Here is a 14,050-nt window from a genome sequence, read left to right on the forward strand (position 1 = left end):
CGGTGGGGGGACTGCGCCCCTGCGGGTCTAGGGAAGGGTGGGGGGAGGTGGGTCCTGGGTCACGGAAGCCGCTGTGGCCTCCATGCGGTGGGCACGGGCTGAAGGACGGGGACCGGGGCTGCGCCTTCCATGTCACCATTTCTGGTGGTCGCCACACACACACACTCACACACACACACACACACACGGAAGCAGAGCACAGAGAGATGTCTGTTGGCCAGCGTTCCAGGGCTGGACTCTGAGGCCACACTCTTGGTTCTGGAGGCCGGTCGACTGAGCCACAGAGCCTGCAAGGCGCATGTGAACAAGCTGCTTCCTCCCAGGCCCGAGACCGCGTTCAGGCCGATGCCGGGGAGAGACGTGACGGCGGCCCCGGCCCCCGGATCTGCGCCGCCCTTTTCGCTCTGCCTTCACTTGCCGGCAGCTGGTGCCAACACCTAGCGGAGAGCCCAGGTCCCAGGGGATGGGGGACCACGAGCTAAAAGGAGCCCAGCCCTTACTCCCTTTGCGGGGGAGCCGCCCGGGACAGCTGCCTAGGCAGGAGCATAAGCACTGAGAAATGAACTTGCACTGAATTAAAGCCCCAGTAATTCACTGAGATCTGTTTGCCCCGCAGCACAACCCAGCCTGGTATGAATCACAAAGGCGAAAAGCGGCAAGTCTTCAGCGGAGCACACGGCAGACATCACCCCAACCGCACAGTCAGCGTCACCCGCAAGGACATTCCTCCATCACGTCGCTGCCAGCAACATGCTCAGAGGTGGGCGTGTTGTTGCTGTGGGGTTCTTGTCCAAAATGCACAACCTCAATTTTGTCTTGAGGAAACTTCAGACCAGCTCAAATGGAGGGACATTCTGAAGAACAGCCAATGACAGGCTCCAGGGCTGTCACACCTGGTAGGAGAGGGAGAAGACAGATGCTGGAATTAAAATAACTGGGTCCTGGACCAGAGAAAGGACACTAGTGGAAACTGGCAAGATGTGAGGTCTTTTAGTTAACAATGTTGCTTCCATGCGAATGTCCCAGTTTTGGTAATGTGGCACGGTTACAGATGTCAACGTGAGAGGATGGTGGGTGAGGTTTTTGCAACTCTTTAGCAAGCCTAAAATTACTTAAAATAAAAAGGTTAGAAAAGTAAGAATGAATGTGGCGATGAGCTTGGCCAGATTCTTCCTGACTGCTTTGATCTTGAAGCATTGTCAGTAAACCTGATCAATAAAGACACACCTTGGTTCACCCCTTTAAAACTTTTTATTACAGAAAATCTCATTCCTCCAAGTCCAACTCAAAGTACACCCTATGTACTAAGCCTGGATTTCTGTGCATGTTGGGGCTGAAAGGTTTTCTTAGCCCCTAGGTATCTGATATGGAGTCCAGGACTCGGCCTTGAAAGGTCCCCAGAGGTGCAGGGCTGCAGGCTGAAGATGTCAGCAAGGTGGGAAGCTCTGTTTCTCAGAAGCAAGCTGGGCAGGGATCACGGAGGTCCCGGCAGCCCACACAGAGGCACGTGGATTGTGGAGCCACTTGTGGAGCAGGTGCACAGGGAGGGGAGGGGAGGGCACACGTTGAGGGAGCCTCAGAGGAGCAGCCCCAGCAGGAGGCTGGCAAGGGCCACGGGGGCAAAGGAGCCTCTGCAGCCGGCATTGTCGGTGGGGGAGCTGGGCGAGACGCCAGTGGAGTTGGTCGGTGTGGGGACAGGAGTGGACGAGGTGTCAGTGCTATTTCCACACTCAAACTTTCGGAGGATGACTCCCCCGACAGTCCGGTTTGCAGCAGACAGGAACTGACAGTTGGAGTCACTGATGAGGGAACAGCCTTTCAGCACGAACTTCTGAGTATCTGCAAGTGCAAAGGAGAAGAAGGACCTCACAGCCCCTCATCCTGCCTCCCAAGAGCTCTCAGGTCTGCTTGTGCAGCTTACCTACAACAGGAGCTTAGCTGCAGGTGCCCAGGAGCAAGAACACCACACAGTGATGGCAGAGGGATTGTGGAGGTCAGGGCCCAAACCTGCCCCCCAGCTGAGGCACCAAGGTGATGTGGGCCTGAGCTCACAGGTGGGGGCAGAGCTTGACCTGGGTTTCAAATAAATGTCCAGTGTTTTCCTGAGTAGCTGGCAGGTGAGGAAATCCAGGGACTGGCTCAGACCTGGTGGACCTCTGTTATCAGTCTGGGAGGGACCCCTCCTGGGCTCCCTCCTCCCGGTTCTGCTTTCCATCTCTACTTCTCTCTAGACCTGACTTCTCCCTGCCCAACTTTTCCCAGAGAAGGAGAAGCTGCCAGAGGAAGTGCAGAGAGAAATGCATCTTTCCTCTGAACTCAAGTTGCGTTGTGCTTAAACCTATTTTAAGGTAGAGATCCTAGGAATTTGCAAGCCTGTGGTTGTGACTGTGGGCAGATTTTATGGAGCACTTGCTATATAGATGCCGGTATTGCTCTGTTAGGGCCTGGAGGACAAGCAAATTCACAGAGCAGGGAGGGACTGAAGGAGGCAAACCGCTGCTTGTCAGAGAGGCAGGGCTGCAATTTGAGTTCAAGGCTGCCTCCAAACTTGCTCTTTGAAGGAGGGAGAAGCCTCCCAATCCCAGTGAAGAAAGCAGCTCATTGCCGTCTTGCAGCAAACGCCAGTGCTGGACGTTTAGCTAGACCAAGTTAGGAAGTATGCTGTTTGACACATGTCTACGTATTAAAAAAAGAAAGTGGGGAGAATGGGAGGGAAAGGAGGGATAAGGGTGGGGAAGAAGAAAGGGGATATTATGATTAGCATGTATAATGTGGGGGGAGGAATGGGGAGGGCTGTACAACACAGAGAAGACAAGTAGTGATTCTACAAAATCTTACTACACTGATGGACAGTGACTGTAATGGGGTTTGTGGGGGGTACTTGGTGAAGGGGGGACCCTAGTAAATATAATGTTCTTCATGTAATTGTAGATTAATGATAACAAAATTTTAAAAAGCTACAAGCAAGAAAAAAAAAGGTTTATGATGCTTAAAAAAAAATAAAGTTACCTTAAGCATAAAAAAGAGAAAAGAAAATCTACACGTATGATGTGGCTTCAACCTGTCTAGCTTTCAGATTAATTTAAACACTCTGGAGTTTCATTTTGTTTCTGTTTTTGTTTTTAAATCCTTCCTTTGCACCAGAAAACACCTGGGAACAGGCTGAGCAGAGAGAGCAAAATCCTTCTGATGTTGCTGTTGCCCTCAACACAGGTTTAGAATTAATTATCAGATAAACATCTCAGAAATTTCAAAAGTAAAAAGATGCATATCACTAAGTGAAAGAAGTCAATCTGAAAAGGCTACGCACTGTATGGTTCCAACCATGTGATGTTCCGACAAAGGAAAAACCATGCCGCAAGTAAAAAATCAGGGGTTGCCAGGAGTTAGGTGTGACTAGACTGAGCGCAGAGATCTTTAGGGCAGCGAAACTGCTCTGCATGACACTGTAACAGTGGAGGACACCGTCCCACAACTGCCAGAGCCCAGGGAACGCATGACACAGCAAGGAGCCCTGGTGTGCACTGTGGGCTGCGGCAGCAGGGCTGTGTCTGGCGGGCTCCTGGAGTTTCCTGGGGGATGCTGACGGTGGGGAGGCTGTGTAGGTATAAGGTATTTGGGAAATCTTTGTACCTTCCTCTCAATTTTGCGATGAATCTAAAACTGCTCTTCTAAAGTTTTTTTTTTCCAAGTAAAAAGAGATTCAGGATGTGTGGCCCCACTGAGATAGCTCCATTCACAATTAAACACTGGTTTCCAACACTATACTTGCCATTTAACAAAAGCTTTACTCAAATTGCACCTGGGTGTTAATGCTCTTGAACGCTTATTATTCTGAGCCACGTAGGGCAAAGCCTGGCCGGATGTTCATTTTAGCTTCATGCCACCAGCAGGCCTCATTTCCACCCTGTGGCGCGGACCCAACCAGGGCAGGGCGGGCGGGAGAGAGCCTTGCCTGTAGAAGTCTCCCTGCCTTCCTCCACAGCCTCTCCTCCCCCGCCTGCTGGCCAGACGCAAAAACACAGCCACAGCTGCGCAGAACTGGGTGGGCTGAAACCAGAACTCAGACACAGGAGCCCACCCCGCCCCTGCGATGAGCTGCTCCACAGGCGGGAAATGAATATGTGTTGCATTGAGCCACAGGAATTAGAGGTTGATATTTAACAGTAATCAATTTACCTTGAGTAATAACTATTATGCTTGACTGTTTAAAGAATAACACATAGTTCTGTATTTTATAATGGTTAATTCATATTTCATAATGGCTAATGTCTTTTGCAGAAAAGAATTGGCTGGGCATTCAAGCTCAATACGATCTATCTTCCAGCTGACTCAGGCCGTGATGACCCAGTGCCTCTTGGTGACGAGCAGAAAAGTGTAGTTATAAAAGGCAATAAGTCACACCCACCCGTACCTGCAAAATGATGCCTAGCAAGAAATGAATGCCAGGAGCTACCTGATAAGTTTAAACAAGCCTGATTTGATTATAAACCACAGGAGAACAGGGTTCAGGACACGGACAGCCCCAGAGGAAAGGTTCTGGACTAAGGAGGCAGAAACAGCCACCTGCACAAGGTTAGGTCGACAGGCTCTCCATCTCAGAAAACATTGACCTGTTCCCCGTATCCTACTAATCTCCCCCAGCCCTTTTTTGTTCACCCAGAATTTACAACCCAAGGATTGACATGTTTCCCACTAAAGCCCCTGGAAAGGAGTTGGAACTCCAAGACATACCATTTTTAAATTCTGCGATTAGACTGACACACCGTTCCCCTTTGTAACACTTCCAGGATTTCCCGCCACAGGAAGTTTCGTTAGATCCGTAACACGCAGGGCACTCTAGGCTGGATGCATCTCCCGGCACAAAGTCTGGTGGAGTAAGAGCCATTAACTCAGAACACTGTCACCCACACAACACAGTGCCCTTGGGGTGGGGCAGGGGGGGTGAAGGGGCCAGGGCAGTGGCACTGAGGAGGGGGCAGTGCATGCTCAGGAATCTCAGTTCCTTCCCTGACACACCAGCCACCCCCTCCTCGTGTCCTGCCACAGCCTGGCCGGCCCACGACCCCGCAGGCCATGCGGTCTTCGAGATCCGTGGTGAGTGCGCTGGGCTGAGTGGGAAGGAGGAGATCTGAGCTAAAACCACCTACAGCCAAGTCAACACCAGCCGACCGCTGTTACCAGATTTTGCTGTTACCGAATAGACTCAGGCCATTTTTTAACACCTAAATACAAAACTGCAGTGAGACCCAGCCCCGCCGGTAATGAAATGGGCTCTATGACTATGCAATCAAATCTGCCTTTTTAGCCACATTTTCTCTCCTTATAAAGAAGGCTTTGGTCTCGACCAGCAGCTCTCAAATCGTGGTCCAGGAACTGCCGGGGATCCCCAAGACCCTTTAAGGACATTCACAAGATCAAAACCATCCTCACGACCACACTAGCATGCCGCTTGCCTCCACCACTCCTGAAGGTACAGTGGGGTCTCAGAGACCACCTGACACCTGAGGTCTCAGCGAACTAAACGCACAAGCAGATCTGAGAGCCCAGCTGTCTTCCATTCCGCCGGGAACTAAAGAGCTTTGAAAAAATACAGAACACGGCCACTTCTCTCACTGAATATTTTTTGTTTTAGGAAATATAGTTATTTCTATGTAAAATGGTATTCATGTTAACATGTAATGGGTTCACTATTTTTTAGTGAGCTAACAAAGATTCTTAAAAACCTCTTAGCTTTGATTTCTAACACAGTACATATTGATAAATATAGTCCACATATGCAAAAGTTCGTTGTGTTTAAATAATTTTTAAGACTTAGAGTCTTCAGAGAGGGACTGGGAACAACGTTGGAGAACTGCTGATGATTCTCTCGTGCCTTTCCAAGCAACCTGAGTGCCCCTGCTCTGTGCTGAGGAGGGGAAAAGCCTGGTAGTAGTGAGGGAGTCTCCCTGTTTGCTCCTCACGTGACTTCTGTGAATCAGCTGTTAATGGTGCCCAAATGTGCACTGGAGCACCTGGGCCTGAGAGGTCTACATCGGGCCGAGGACGCAGGTGGCCGAGGCTGGCCGAGGAGGAGAAGCAGTGCATGGCCAGCACCTACCTGGAGCCCCGCCCGTGTCATTGCATGCCTTTCCTTGACAGCACTCGCTTGCGAAATGGAAGCGCTCTGCGTCGGACACATGGACAGTGAAGGCCCTGGTCTCTGTGCAGTTCTCTGCGGAGCAGGCCTTATCCTGGTACAGCGTGACGTTTCCCGCTAAACGGAAGCAAACACAGTCAGTCAGCCCCAGGCGGGGAGGCTTCAGGGAAGGCAGAGACCCTGAAGAGCGCCCTCTTCAGCCAAGGGCAGAAAACACACCCTAAGTTCCACACAATATGGGAGACCCCGGAGAGGGGTCCCTGAGAAAAGAAAAATCCTTCTCTGTGAGGCAGTTCCTTCCCTCAGCAGCAGATTATCAGCGATGCAGAGTAAACTTCAGGTAAAAGACCGATGGGGAGCCTGGACATGAGTGGCTCAGGCTGACACCCCCAGAGCCCACTGATCAATAGTAGCATCTCTAACAGTAACGAAGCAGACATGATGCGCCTGTATGCAATACGACACTGAATCTGGATCCAGTCCAGCTTCTAGACCAGACCTCCAATATGGTCGCCACTAGCTACATGTGGCTCCTTAAAATCCAGTCCCTCCATCACATGACCCATATTTTAAGAGGTCAGGAGCTCCATGTGACTACCAGACAGGGCAGCACTGATTAGGACACTTCCATCACTGAAGAGAGTCCTGCGGAGCTGTGAGGGCCCTTAGGGCAGCCAGGAACGGGAGCAAGGGGAGTTACACCACAGGGAAGCCGGATACCGGGCACCCGCAGGGCAAAAGGCCTGCCTTCCAGCACATGGGTGGCACTGAACAAAAAACGTGATGGCAGGTATTATAAAACATACCAGACAAGATAGATCTGACAGCAAAATGCGATGTGGGGATGTTCGGATCCAAATCCCACACTGGCCATAACCATATTAGGAACATTGGGGACATTTTCTAGGTGGCCTAAGTATTAGAAGAAATTAAAGCATCACAGCCAATTTTCTTAGGGGCGATAAGGGATGGCCGTAAGAATCAAGTCCTCATCAGAGATGATTAGTGAAGCATTTACAGGGGAAACAACATGGTATTTAGGTCTGCTTTAAATACAATGCAAAGAAGGGCGTGTCGGTGATCATCCACACCGGAGGGCGGCTGCACGCAGCTCATTATAGGCCTCTTCCAGTTTGAAAACGCCCAAAATAAGAAGTCAAGAAGAACTGCAAGGGCTGTGGAAGAGCGATGACTGTCTTGCCGGCAAAATGCGCTGAGAGGAGTCTGAACGGTGAGCCGGCCTGGGCAGGAGCGAGCGCCGGGGGACGGGAGCGGGGATTTGAGCGGGGACGGGAGCGGGGGAGGGAGCGGGGGACGGCCGCAGGCAGCGCGGACGGCCTGCTCCGCGATTCCACCAAGGGCCGCCCTGTTTCTCGTAGCCACTGACGACGGTCCAGCCCGAGCTTTTCGGTCGGGGCAGCAGCCCCCGCCCCGCCGCCGTCCTCGCGCAGCCCGCCCCGCCCCAGCCCCCTCCCCGGTTCCCTCCCTGTGCCTGTCACAGAAGCAGGGGCGAAGAGCACCCCAGCTCACCTATGGAAGAGTTGGCCAGGAAACTGGTGCAGCTGGTGTTGGCATCTGAGGGACACTCGGTAAGGCTGCTGTTGACACAGGGTTTTGTCAACGAATTACACTGCACACAGCTCAGGGATTCTGGGGAGACAGACGCCAGCGTCGTCAGCGGTCGGGAGACATCCACGCGGAGAGCTCCGGGCAAGGGTTCGTGCCCCTCGGGGCGAAGAAACAGCTGAGCGAGAGCCTTCGCCCCCCAAACCTGAGGCTGCGAGGTGGAGCCGCCCCATTAGCTTCTCCCCATGGTCCGCCGTTCCCCACTGAAGACCCACCTTGATCCACAGCAAGGAGAAGCTGCTGAGAGGGCAGTGCCCATGGAGGGTCTAAGGGTCTCCACCGACCACACCCGGACACGGGCAGCCCCGCGTGAGGACCCCGGAGCACCAAGCGCGAGAGGACTCGGGTGAGGGGGGCAAGGGGCCTTCCTCCCCCAGGGGTGCGAGCTTCCCCTCACCTGCTGCTGTGACTGCCAGCACTGCGAGGACGCCGGCTAGGAGGACGCCCCTCATGGCGCCGGACCTGCCGTGCCCGCGGACGAGCACCCTGTCGTGGAGCCTTGAGCCTGAGGAGACACAGGAGGGCCGGGCGGGGCCTGAGCCCGCTGCCGTGCGAGTGCTCTAGGGGTCTCTGCCGCAGGCCCAGTCCCGGCGCGCCGCCCGGCGGGGGCACGGGCAGCGAGATAGGCCCCCACCCCGTGGACCCGTGTTGTCTGGGCTGTCTTAGCCCTGGATCGCCGCCGAAGCATCTACACGCAGGTAGGAGACAGCCTGGGGCTTGGCCCGGCTTCCTACGGACCACTTCAGGGACGGGGGCGGCCCCACTGGGGGCGGCGAGCCGGGAGCTGCCCTCCCGGAGCACCGTGCCCGTCCTCCAGCTTTGTCTCTCCCCGCTCACGTGGTGCACAGGCAGACGCCTGCCAGACGTTTACTCGGCCGCGATCCCTATGCTGAGGCACTCAGGAAGCTCCTCCAGCGCAGCAGGCAGGTGCTACCGTGAGCAACACCTTCAGTCCCCGGCCCAGCCTGGACACAGGCAGCCTGCAGCCCCCCGCAACTCTACGGGGCATCACCGGCCGCCCTGCACTTCCGCATCGTCTGATCAGGGTTTGTCTGTATTCAGTGTCTGAATTAGAGCTCCCCGAATGTCAGCTGGCCTGTGTAGCAAAGCAGCATGGAGCGGAGCGGCTCGGCTATGCTTCCGGATCAGTAGGTCTGCCCCTTACCCTGCACACCGCTGCCAGGGGCCTGCTTAAGTTTAAAGGAATGAAAAGGAGGCAGCCGTTTCTCGGCAAGCAGCCACTTTCCCATGCTCAGCAGCCACACACGGCTGGAGGCTGCACTGGCCATCAAGGGCACAGGACATGCCCTCTGAGGCAGAGTCCTGCAGGGCGCTGCTGTGCGCAGGAGGCAGCCGCCCCTCCACAGGGACAAGCCTGGGCAGAGGGGCAGTGGAAGTCTCACCCGCGTGCGAGCCCGCGCAGCTGCATCCCGGCCTTCCAGCCCCAAGCCAGGTGCGCGGCGACCCAGCTGCCTACCGCGGGGCCGACCTTCACCGGGGAGCTGCAGCCTGCTCCCGCCTCCCTTCAGCACACCAGGCCATGCTGGCACCCACACGGGCACGATGCCACACACACACACAGCGGAGGGGAGGAGCCTAGAGGCACGGGACCGGGACCCTGCTCACCACCTCTGTACAGAACAGGGGGCGACGGGCGGGGTGGGGTTCCACACAGGGCCCGTACAGAATGAGAGCAAGAGCCATCTGTACACCCCTAGGCAAGCCCTTCGCACCTGTCCTATAACCATATATTCTCAACAGTCTGAAATTGCGCTCATCTCACTCACAGGGAGGTCAGAGATCAGAGAGGCTATGAGAAGGACACAGCACACAGACGGCTGCAACCTCACAGGCCACCCCGGCACAGAGCAAACCCCACCCTCACCTCTCGGCTTCCCCGCCTTCCCTACGCTCCCCACCTCCCCTCTCCTCCTCGCCTTCCCTCTGCACCCCAGGCTTCCCTCTGCACCCCCACCTTCCCTCTGCACCCCAGGCTTCCCTCTACACCCCAGGCTTCCCTTTGCACCCCCACCTTCCCTCTACACCCCTGCCTTCCCTTTGCACCCCAGGCTTCCTCTACACCCCAGGCTTCCCTCTCCCTGCCTTCCCTCTGCACCCCTCCCTTTCCTCTCCCCAGCACTGTGGAATGTGCAAGAGCCACAGGAGCACCCTGGGTACCACCTGGCCTTGAGTGCCCTTCCCCTGTGACAGCTTCTCCCCAGCTGGGCACCCTCACAGCCCAGCCCCAGCCCCTCACCTCCTGAGTCTGAGATGGAGCTGCAGAAGGTGGATCCCAGCGGAGGGTTGGAGCAGGTGCGTCAAGGGCCTTATATAGCAGGTGGCCTTGCAAAGAGCCCAGCCTGCAGGGAGGGGCTTCGGGGCCAGATGGCTGCCCAGCCTTAGGGCCACCAGGCTTAACCCTTTGGTTGGTCAACCCTCCAAGGCCTCCGGAAACTGGGAGCCGTTCCGGTCATGACCTGCCCTGAGCAAAGTGTCAGAGGGAGCAGGTGTGTCCCCACAACGCCCCAGGTAGGTTGTGACCCACTGAGCGGTCCGTGGGGTCTGCTCATGAGTCATAGTACCCTTCTCCCGGCCTGGCGGAGCAGCAACCTCCGTCACCCATTTCCAGACCAGGAAGCCAGGGCCTATCAGAGAGACTTGCCCAGTCACACAGCGGGGCACAGTCGGACTCAGAACCAGGCCACGTGGGGGCCCTGCAGCTCACCTGGGGGCTCAGGGCCCCTGGGGTGAGGGCCTTAACCTCACTACCCACTGCCAGGCCACACAGGGGGAGGGCACCCTGCCTGCTCCCTCTCCCTCAGGCTGCCTGTGAGCTGGCTGCCCACCACCACTGCTGGTGAGAACCTGGCCTCCCAGCCCACACCTGGGGGGCCTGCCGCTGAGCGCACACTGGCTCCTGCCTACTGTTTGTTTGTGTGCTACCGCTGAGCACACTCATGCTCACACTCACACATGTTCACGCTCACTATACTCATATGCAATGCTCACTTGGTGCTCACACTCACACACATACATTCACACTCACACACATGCTCACATACACTCATGCACACAGACCACACACTCCCTGCTCTTGAAAATACCCCTTGCCCATGAGTTGCCCACTCCGCCCAGATGGAGGGCTCAGCTCTCCCTCCCTTCCCCAAACTCACACCTTCATCCCACAAACACTTTTTGAACAGCCACCATGCGCTGGGCCTGTCGGAGGTATCTGGGGGTTGTCTGAGCAGAGGCAAAGACCCGGCCCCACTGGAGCATATTCTGGAATGGGGGACAGAGCAGAGCTGCGATAAGCAGCTGCAAGGTGGTAACAGGCAGTGGGTTCTGGCAGAAAGAGGAGAGCAAGGCTGAGGGATGGGCTGTGCTGGGGATGCAGGACTCACTTTCACCCGTGGAGGCCTGCATTGGTCCCATGGTGAAGGTGGGATCTGGGTCATTTTATAAGCAGAGCCCCTGACCACTTCTTTTCTCCTCTCCCTCCCTTCTGCACTCTCACCGCCAGAACAGCACTTTCCTAAACAAAGTTAGTTCCCTCCCCAACAGAATCCTGCTGTGTCTTCCCTCTGGCCACCAGGCAGGGCCCAGTGGGGGAGAAGGGCAACCCAAAGGATACAGGTGAGGTCCGTCCTCTGCACTCAGCCTCCCCAGCGGAGGACAGAGGGGTTGAGGAGTCCACTACACTGCCTCTGAGGTGACAGCCCCAGGGACCCCTCTGGCAATGAGCCGAGAACTGACGGGTGAATCTGCTAATCCACATTGATACTTCTCCAGAGGCACCAGATTTCCTAGCCAGCCACAGGCAACCGCGAGGGTCCAGGCCTGATGCAGGCTTCGCCCGTCACATCACTTTGGTTACTTACTGACCAGACTCACGGGGTCTAACCTCTCCATCTGTAAAATGGGAACATCAGACCCTGAAGAAATGACGGTTAGTTATCTATTATCTGGTATCCTCACCCCATCCCACTATGTTTTCTCCAAGGTCATCTAACGGTGAGGTCACGGTGGAGCTGATTGGATGTGAGGCAGTGGCAGCCCCCCAGCAGGGCTGTGCACGGTAGCTTACAGCCGGCCTGTGTTGGCCCTCCCTGAGGCCTGAGGCCTGGACAGTGCGTGCATGGTGTCCTTATCCCCTTGACCGATGAGGAGATGGGCCCGGGAGGCCTTTCCTCAAGCCTTTAGACACACCAAGGCAAATAATCTTCCCAACACAGCTGATGCAGACCAGCCTCTGCCCACAGCACTCAAAACACTGGCCCAGCTCTGTCCTCCTGCCCCACGGCTAGTGCCGGTCCTCAGCTCGAGGCTCTCAGGGGCCAAAGGCTGCGGCCCATCGCAGACTCCAGGAAAGCAGACCCTCAGCCAGGAAGTCAGGGGGGGAGAGAAGCAGGGCCTCGACACATGACCCACTGGCCCACCTCAGGCACCCTGTCCACTATCCTCCGAGGGGAGGGCACGGCTGTCCTCATGATGGCCCAGCAGGGGAGCTGGGACTGGCCTGCACCCCAGGAAATCTCCCTGGGATGTGAACCTGGCACCGAGGTGGGAGACAGGCTTCCCCCAAGATTCCCTCAACCACCCGCAAAGCCTGGAGAGGCGTCCCTAGAGAGGTCCGCCCCACTTTGGAATAAACACACAGATGAGCAGGACCAGTGCCAGGGCAGGAGCCCTAAGGGACCCTCAACCGAGGGAAGCTCTGGGTCCTGTCAGGAGCCCCCCCCCTGCTCCTCCTGCTCTTCCTGCTCTGTGTCTGCCTCAGGGACCTTTTGTGGGCCGGCTTGCTCCTCCCTCTTGGAAATGGGAGAACAGGCTGAAAATAGTGAGATTACTGCCCCCAGCATTCAGACCCAAGCACCACACAGGCGCCACGTGCACGGCCTGGGAGAGAAGCCTTCCCCAGCGCCCTGGCCTGTGCGGGATGCGCACCCTCCGAGAGCCATGGGCCTGTCTGTCACCTGGGAAGGACGGGACTCGTTCATAGGGCTGACGGAGGCCCCAGGCCTGCCCCTGGGGGGAGGGGGAGCTACAGAAACCACGGCTCCGCGCGCGGCCCATGTTACCTGAGTGGAGCTGGAGCCCAGCGGGGGCCTGGCAGGGCTATGGGACGCAGGCTGAGGTGCGGCCCCCGCAGAGCGCCCCTCTGCCACCCACCCACTGCTTGAGCTTGGACAGTCAGCTTCACGTTCTCTGAGTTTCAGTTTCCTCGCCCAAGAGGAGGAGGAAATGCCCACCCAGCTCATGGTAAAGATTACAAGCAAACACAAGGCGTTCTTTGCACAACACGTTACACACTCAGCTCAGGGACATGCTACTTTACCACGGACGCAGTCACTGGCTCTGGGCCTGTCTGGGCTTTCCTCACAGCAGGCGGTGGGTCTGGGACTGAACTGGTGATGATCTCAGGGAAGTTCTGATGTGGCCGTTTCCCTCAAAACTGTAAGCATAAGGCATACTTGAAGAACTGTTGCTTCCAGCATCATGAAACCAGTTTGTCTGCATGACCCACTAAGGGATACCTGCATTAAGCCGGAGAGGAAGCACAGAAAACACCAGGCCTGGTGCAACTTGTCTGCACGGTTACCATCCCTCAAAACAAAGGGATGAGGATGCGTGTTTCCAGGGGCACTGACTCACAGAGTGGCCCACACACAGGGGCACCCGGGGGCTGGCTGCTCCTCCCCCACCATCCTTCCCCTTAACTGACAGCTGAGCCCTAATAGTCCTTGTTTATCCAGCAAATATGTGTTTGTGCCTTCTCTGTGCCAGGCACTGGGTATGTGGCATGCAAAGTTAATGAGACAAATGAATTCCCTGCTGTAAGATTTTTTTAGCTAGTAACAACTACAAACAAACAAGGGAACAGATCTGTTTGAAAATAAATAATGTACAGACAAAAATAATTTTAAATCAAACAGTTGTGATGGAAAGCAAATGGTAGATGAGGGAGGGAAGGTCAGGCTTGAGGAGGGAGTAGGAATCAGCCACGGAAGGAGGGAGTCCACGTGGCTCCAGGAACAGCACAAAAAGCATTGGCCAAATAGGCTCCCTGGGAAGAACACGCAGTTCTCAAGGGCCTGAGCAGAGGGATGGCAAGGTCAGTATTCATACCCTCCTGAGCTCATTGCAACATTTTATGCTGCTCTTCTCACAAATAGCTTAGATGAAGTGCAAAGAGCATTGGGCTTATTGGTAGAAGACAGGTGTTCCAAGCTAGTATTGCAATTTATTGGCTATTTGTTAACTTCTCTGGATGAGTCACAATTT

The 14,050-nt window shown here is 55.5% G+C and overlaps 1 protein-coding gene across 2 annotated transcripts; it reads right to left on the bottom strand.

The window, feature by feature from the left end:
* Positions 1-1,232: 1,232 nt before the first annotated feature.
* LYPD8 (LY6/PLAUR domain containing 8) lies at positions 1,233-10,162 on the bottom strand. 2 transcript variants are annotated; one of them, XM_037008780.2, is made up of 6 exons: positions 10,023-10,162; positions 8,163-8,270; positions 7,670-7,789; positions 6,101-6,256; positions 4,735-4,869; positions 1,233-1,839 (listed from the first exon to the last, which is right to left on the bottom strand). In XM_037008780.2, the coding sequence occupies exons 2-6, from the start codon at positions 8,215-8,217 to the stop codon at positions 1,577-1,579; spliced, it is 729 nt and encodes a 242-aa protein (XP_036864675.1). In that variant the 5' UTR covers positions 8,218-8,270; positions 10,023-10,162; the 3' UTR covers positions 1,233-1,576. The 2 variants fall into 2 exon arrangements, with proteins under 2 accessions (XP_036864675.1, XP_036864676.1); XM_037008781.2 differs by lacking the exon at positions 10,023-10,162 and adding an exon at positions 9,169-9,306.
* Positions 10,163-14,050: the final 3,888 nt, after the last annotated feature.

Source organism: Manis javanica, chromosome 14, assembly GCF_040802235.1.
Source record: "Manis javanica isolate MJ-LG chromosome 14, MJ_LKY, whole genome shotgun sequence".
Lineage (NCBI taxonomy): Eukaryota > Metazoa > Chordata > Mammalia > Pholidota > Manidae > Manis > Manis javanica.

What these genes read in the sequence shown, in the direction of transcription:
- LYPD8 (XM_037008780.2), bottom strand. Translation starts at nt 8,217, where the DNA reads ATGAGGGGCGTCCTCCTAGCCGGCGTCCTCGCAGTGCTGGCAGTCACA. An exon ending in CCTGGCCAACTCTTCCATAG is followed by an intron (nt 6,257 to 7,669) that starts GTGAGCTGGGGT and finishes GCTTCCGTTTAG; the next exon opens with CGGGAAACGTCACGCTGTAC. An exon ending in AATCGCAGAATTTAAAAATG is followed by an intron (nt 1,840 to 4,734) that starts GTATGTCTTGGA and finishes TTGCACTTGCAG; the next exon opens with ATACTCAGAAGTTCGTGCTG.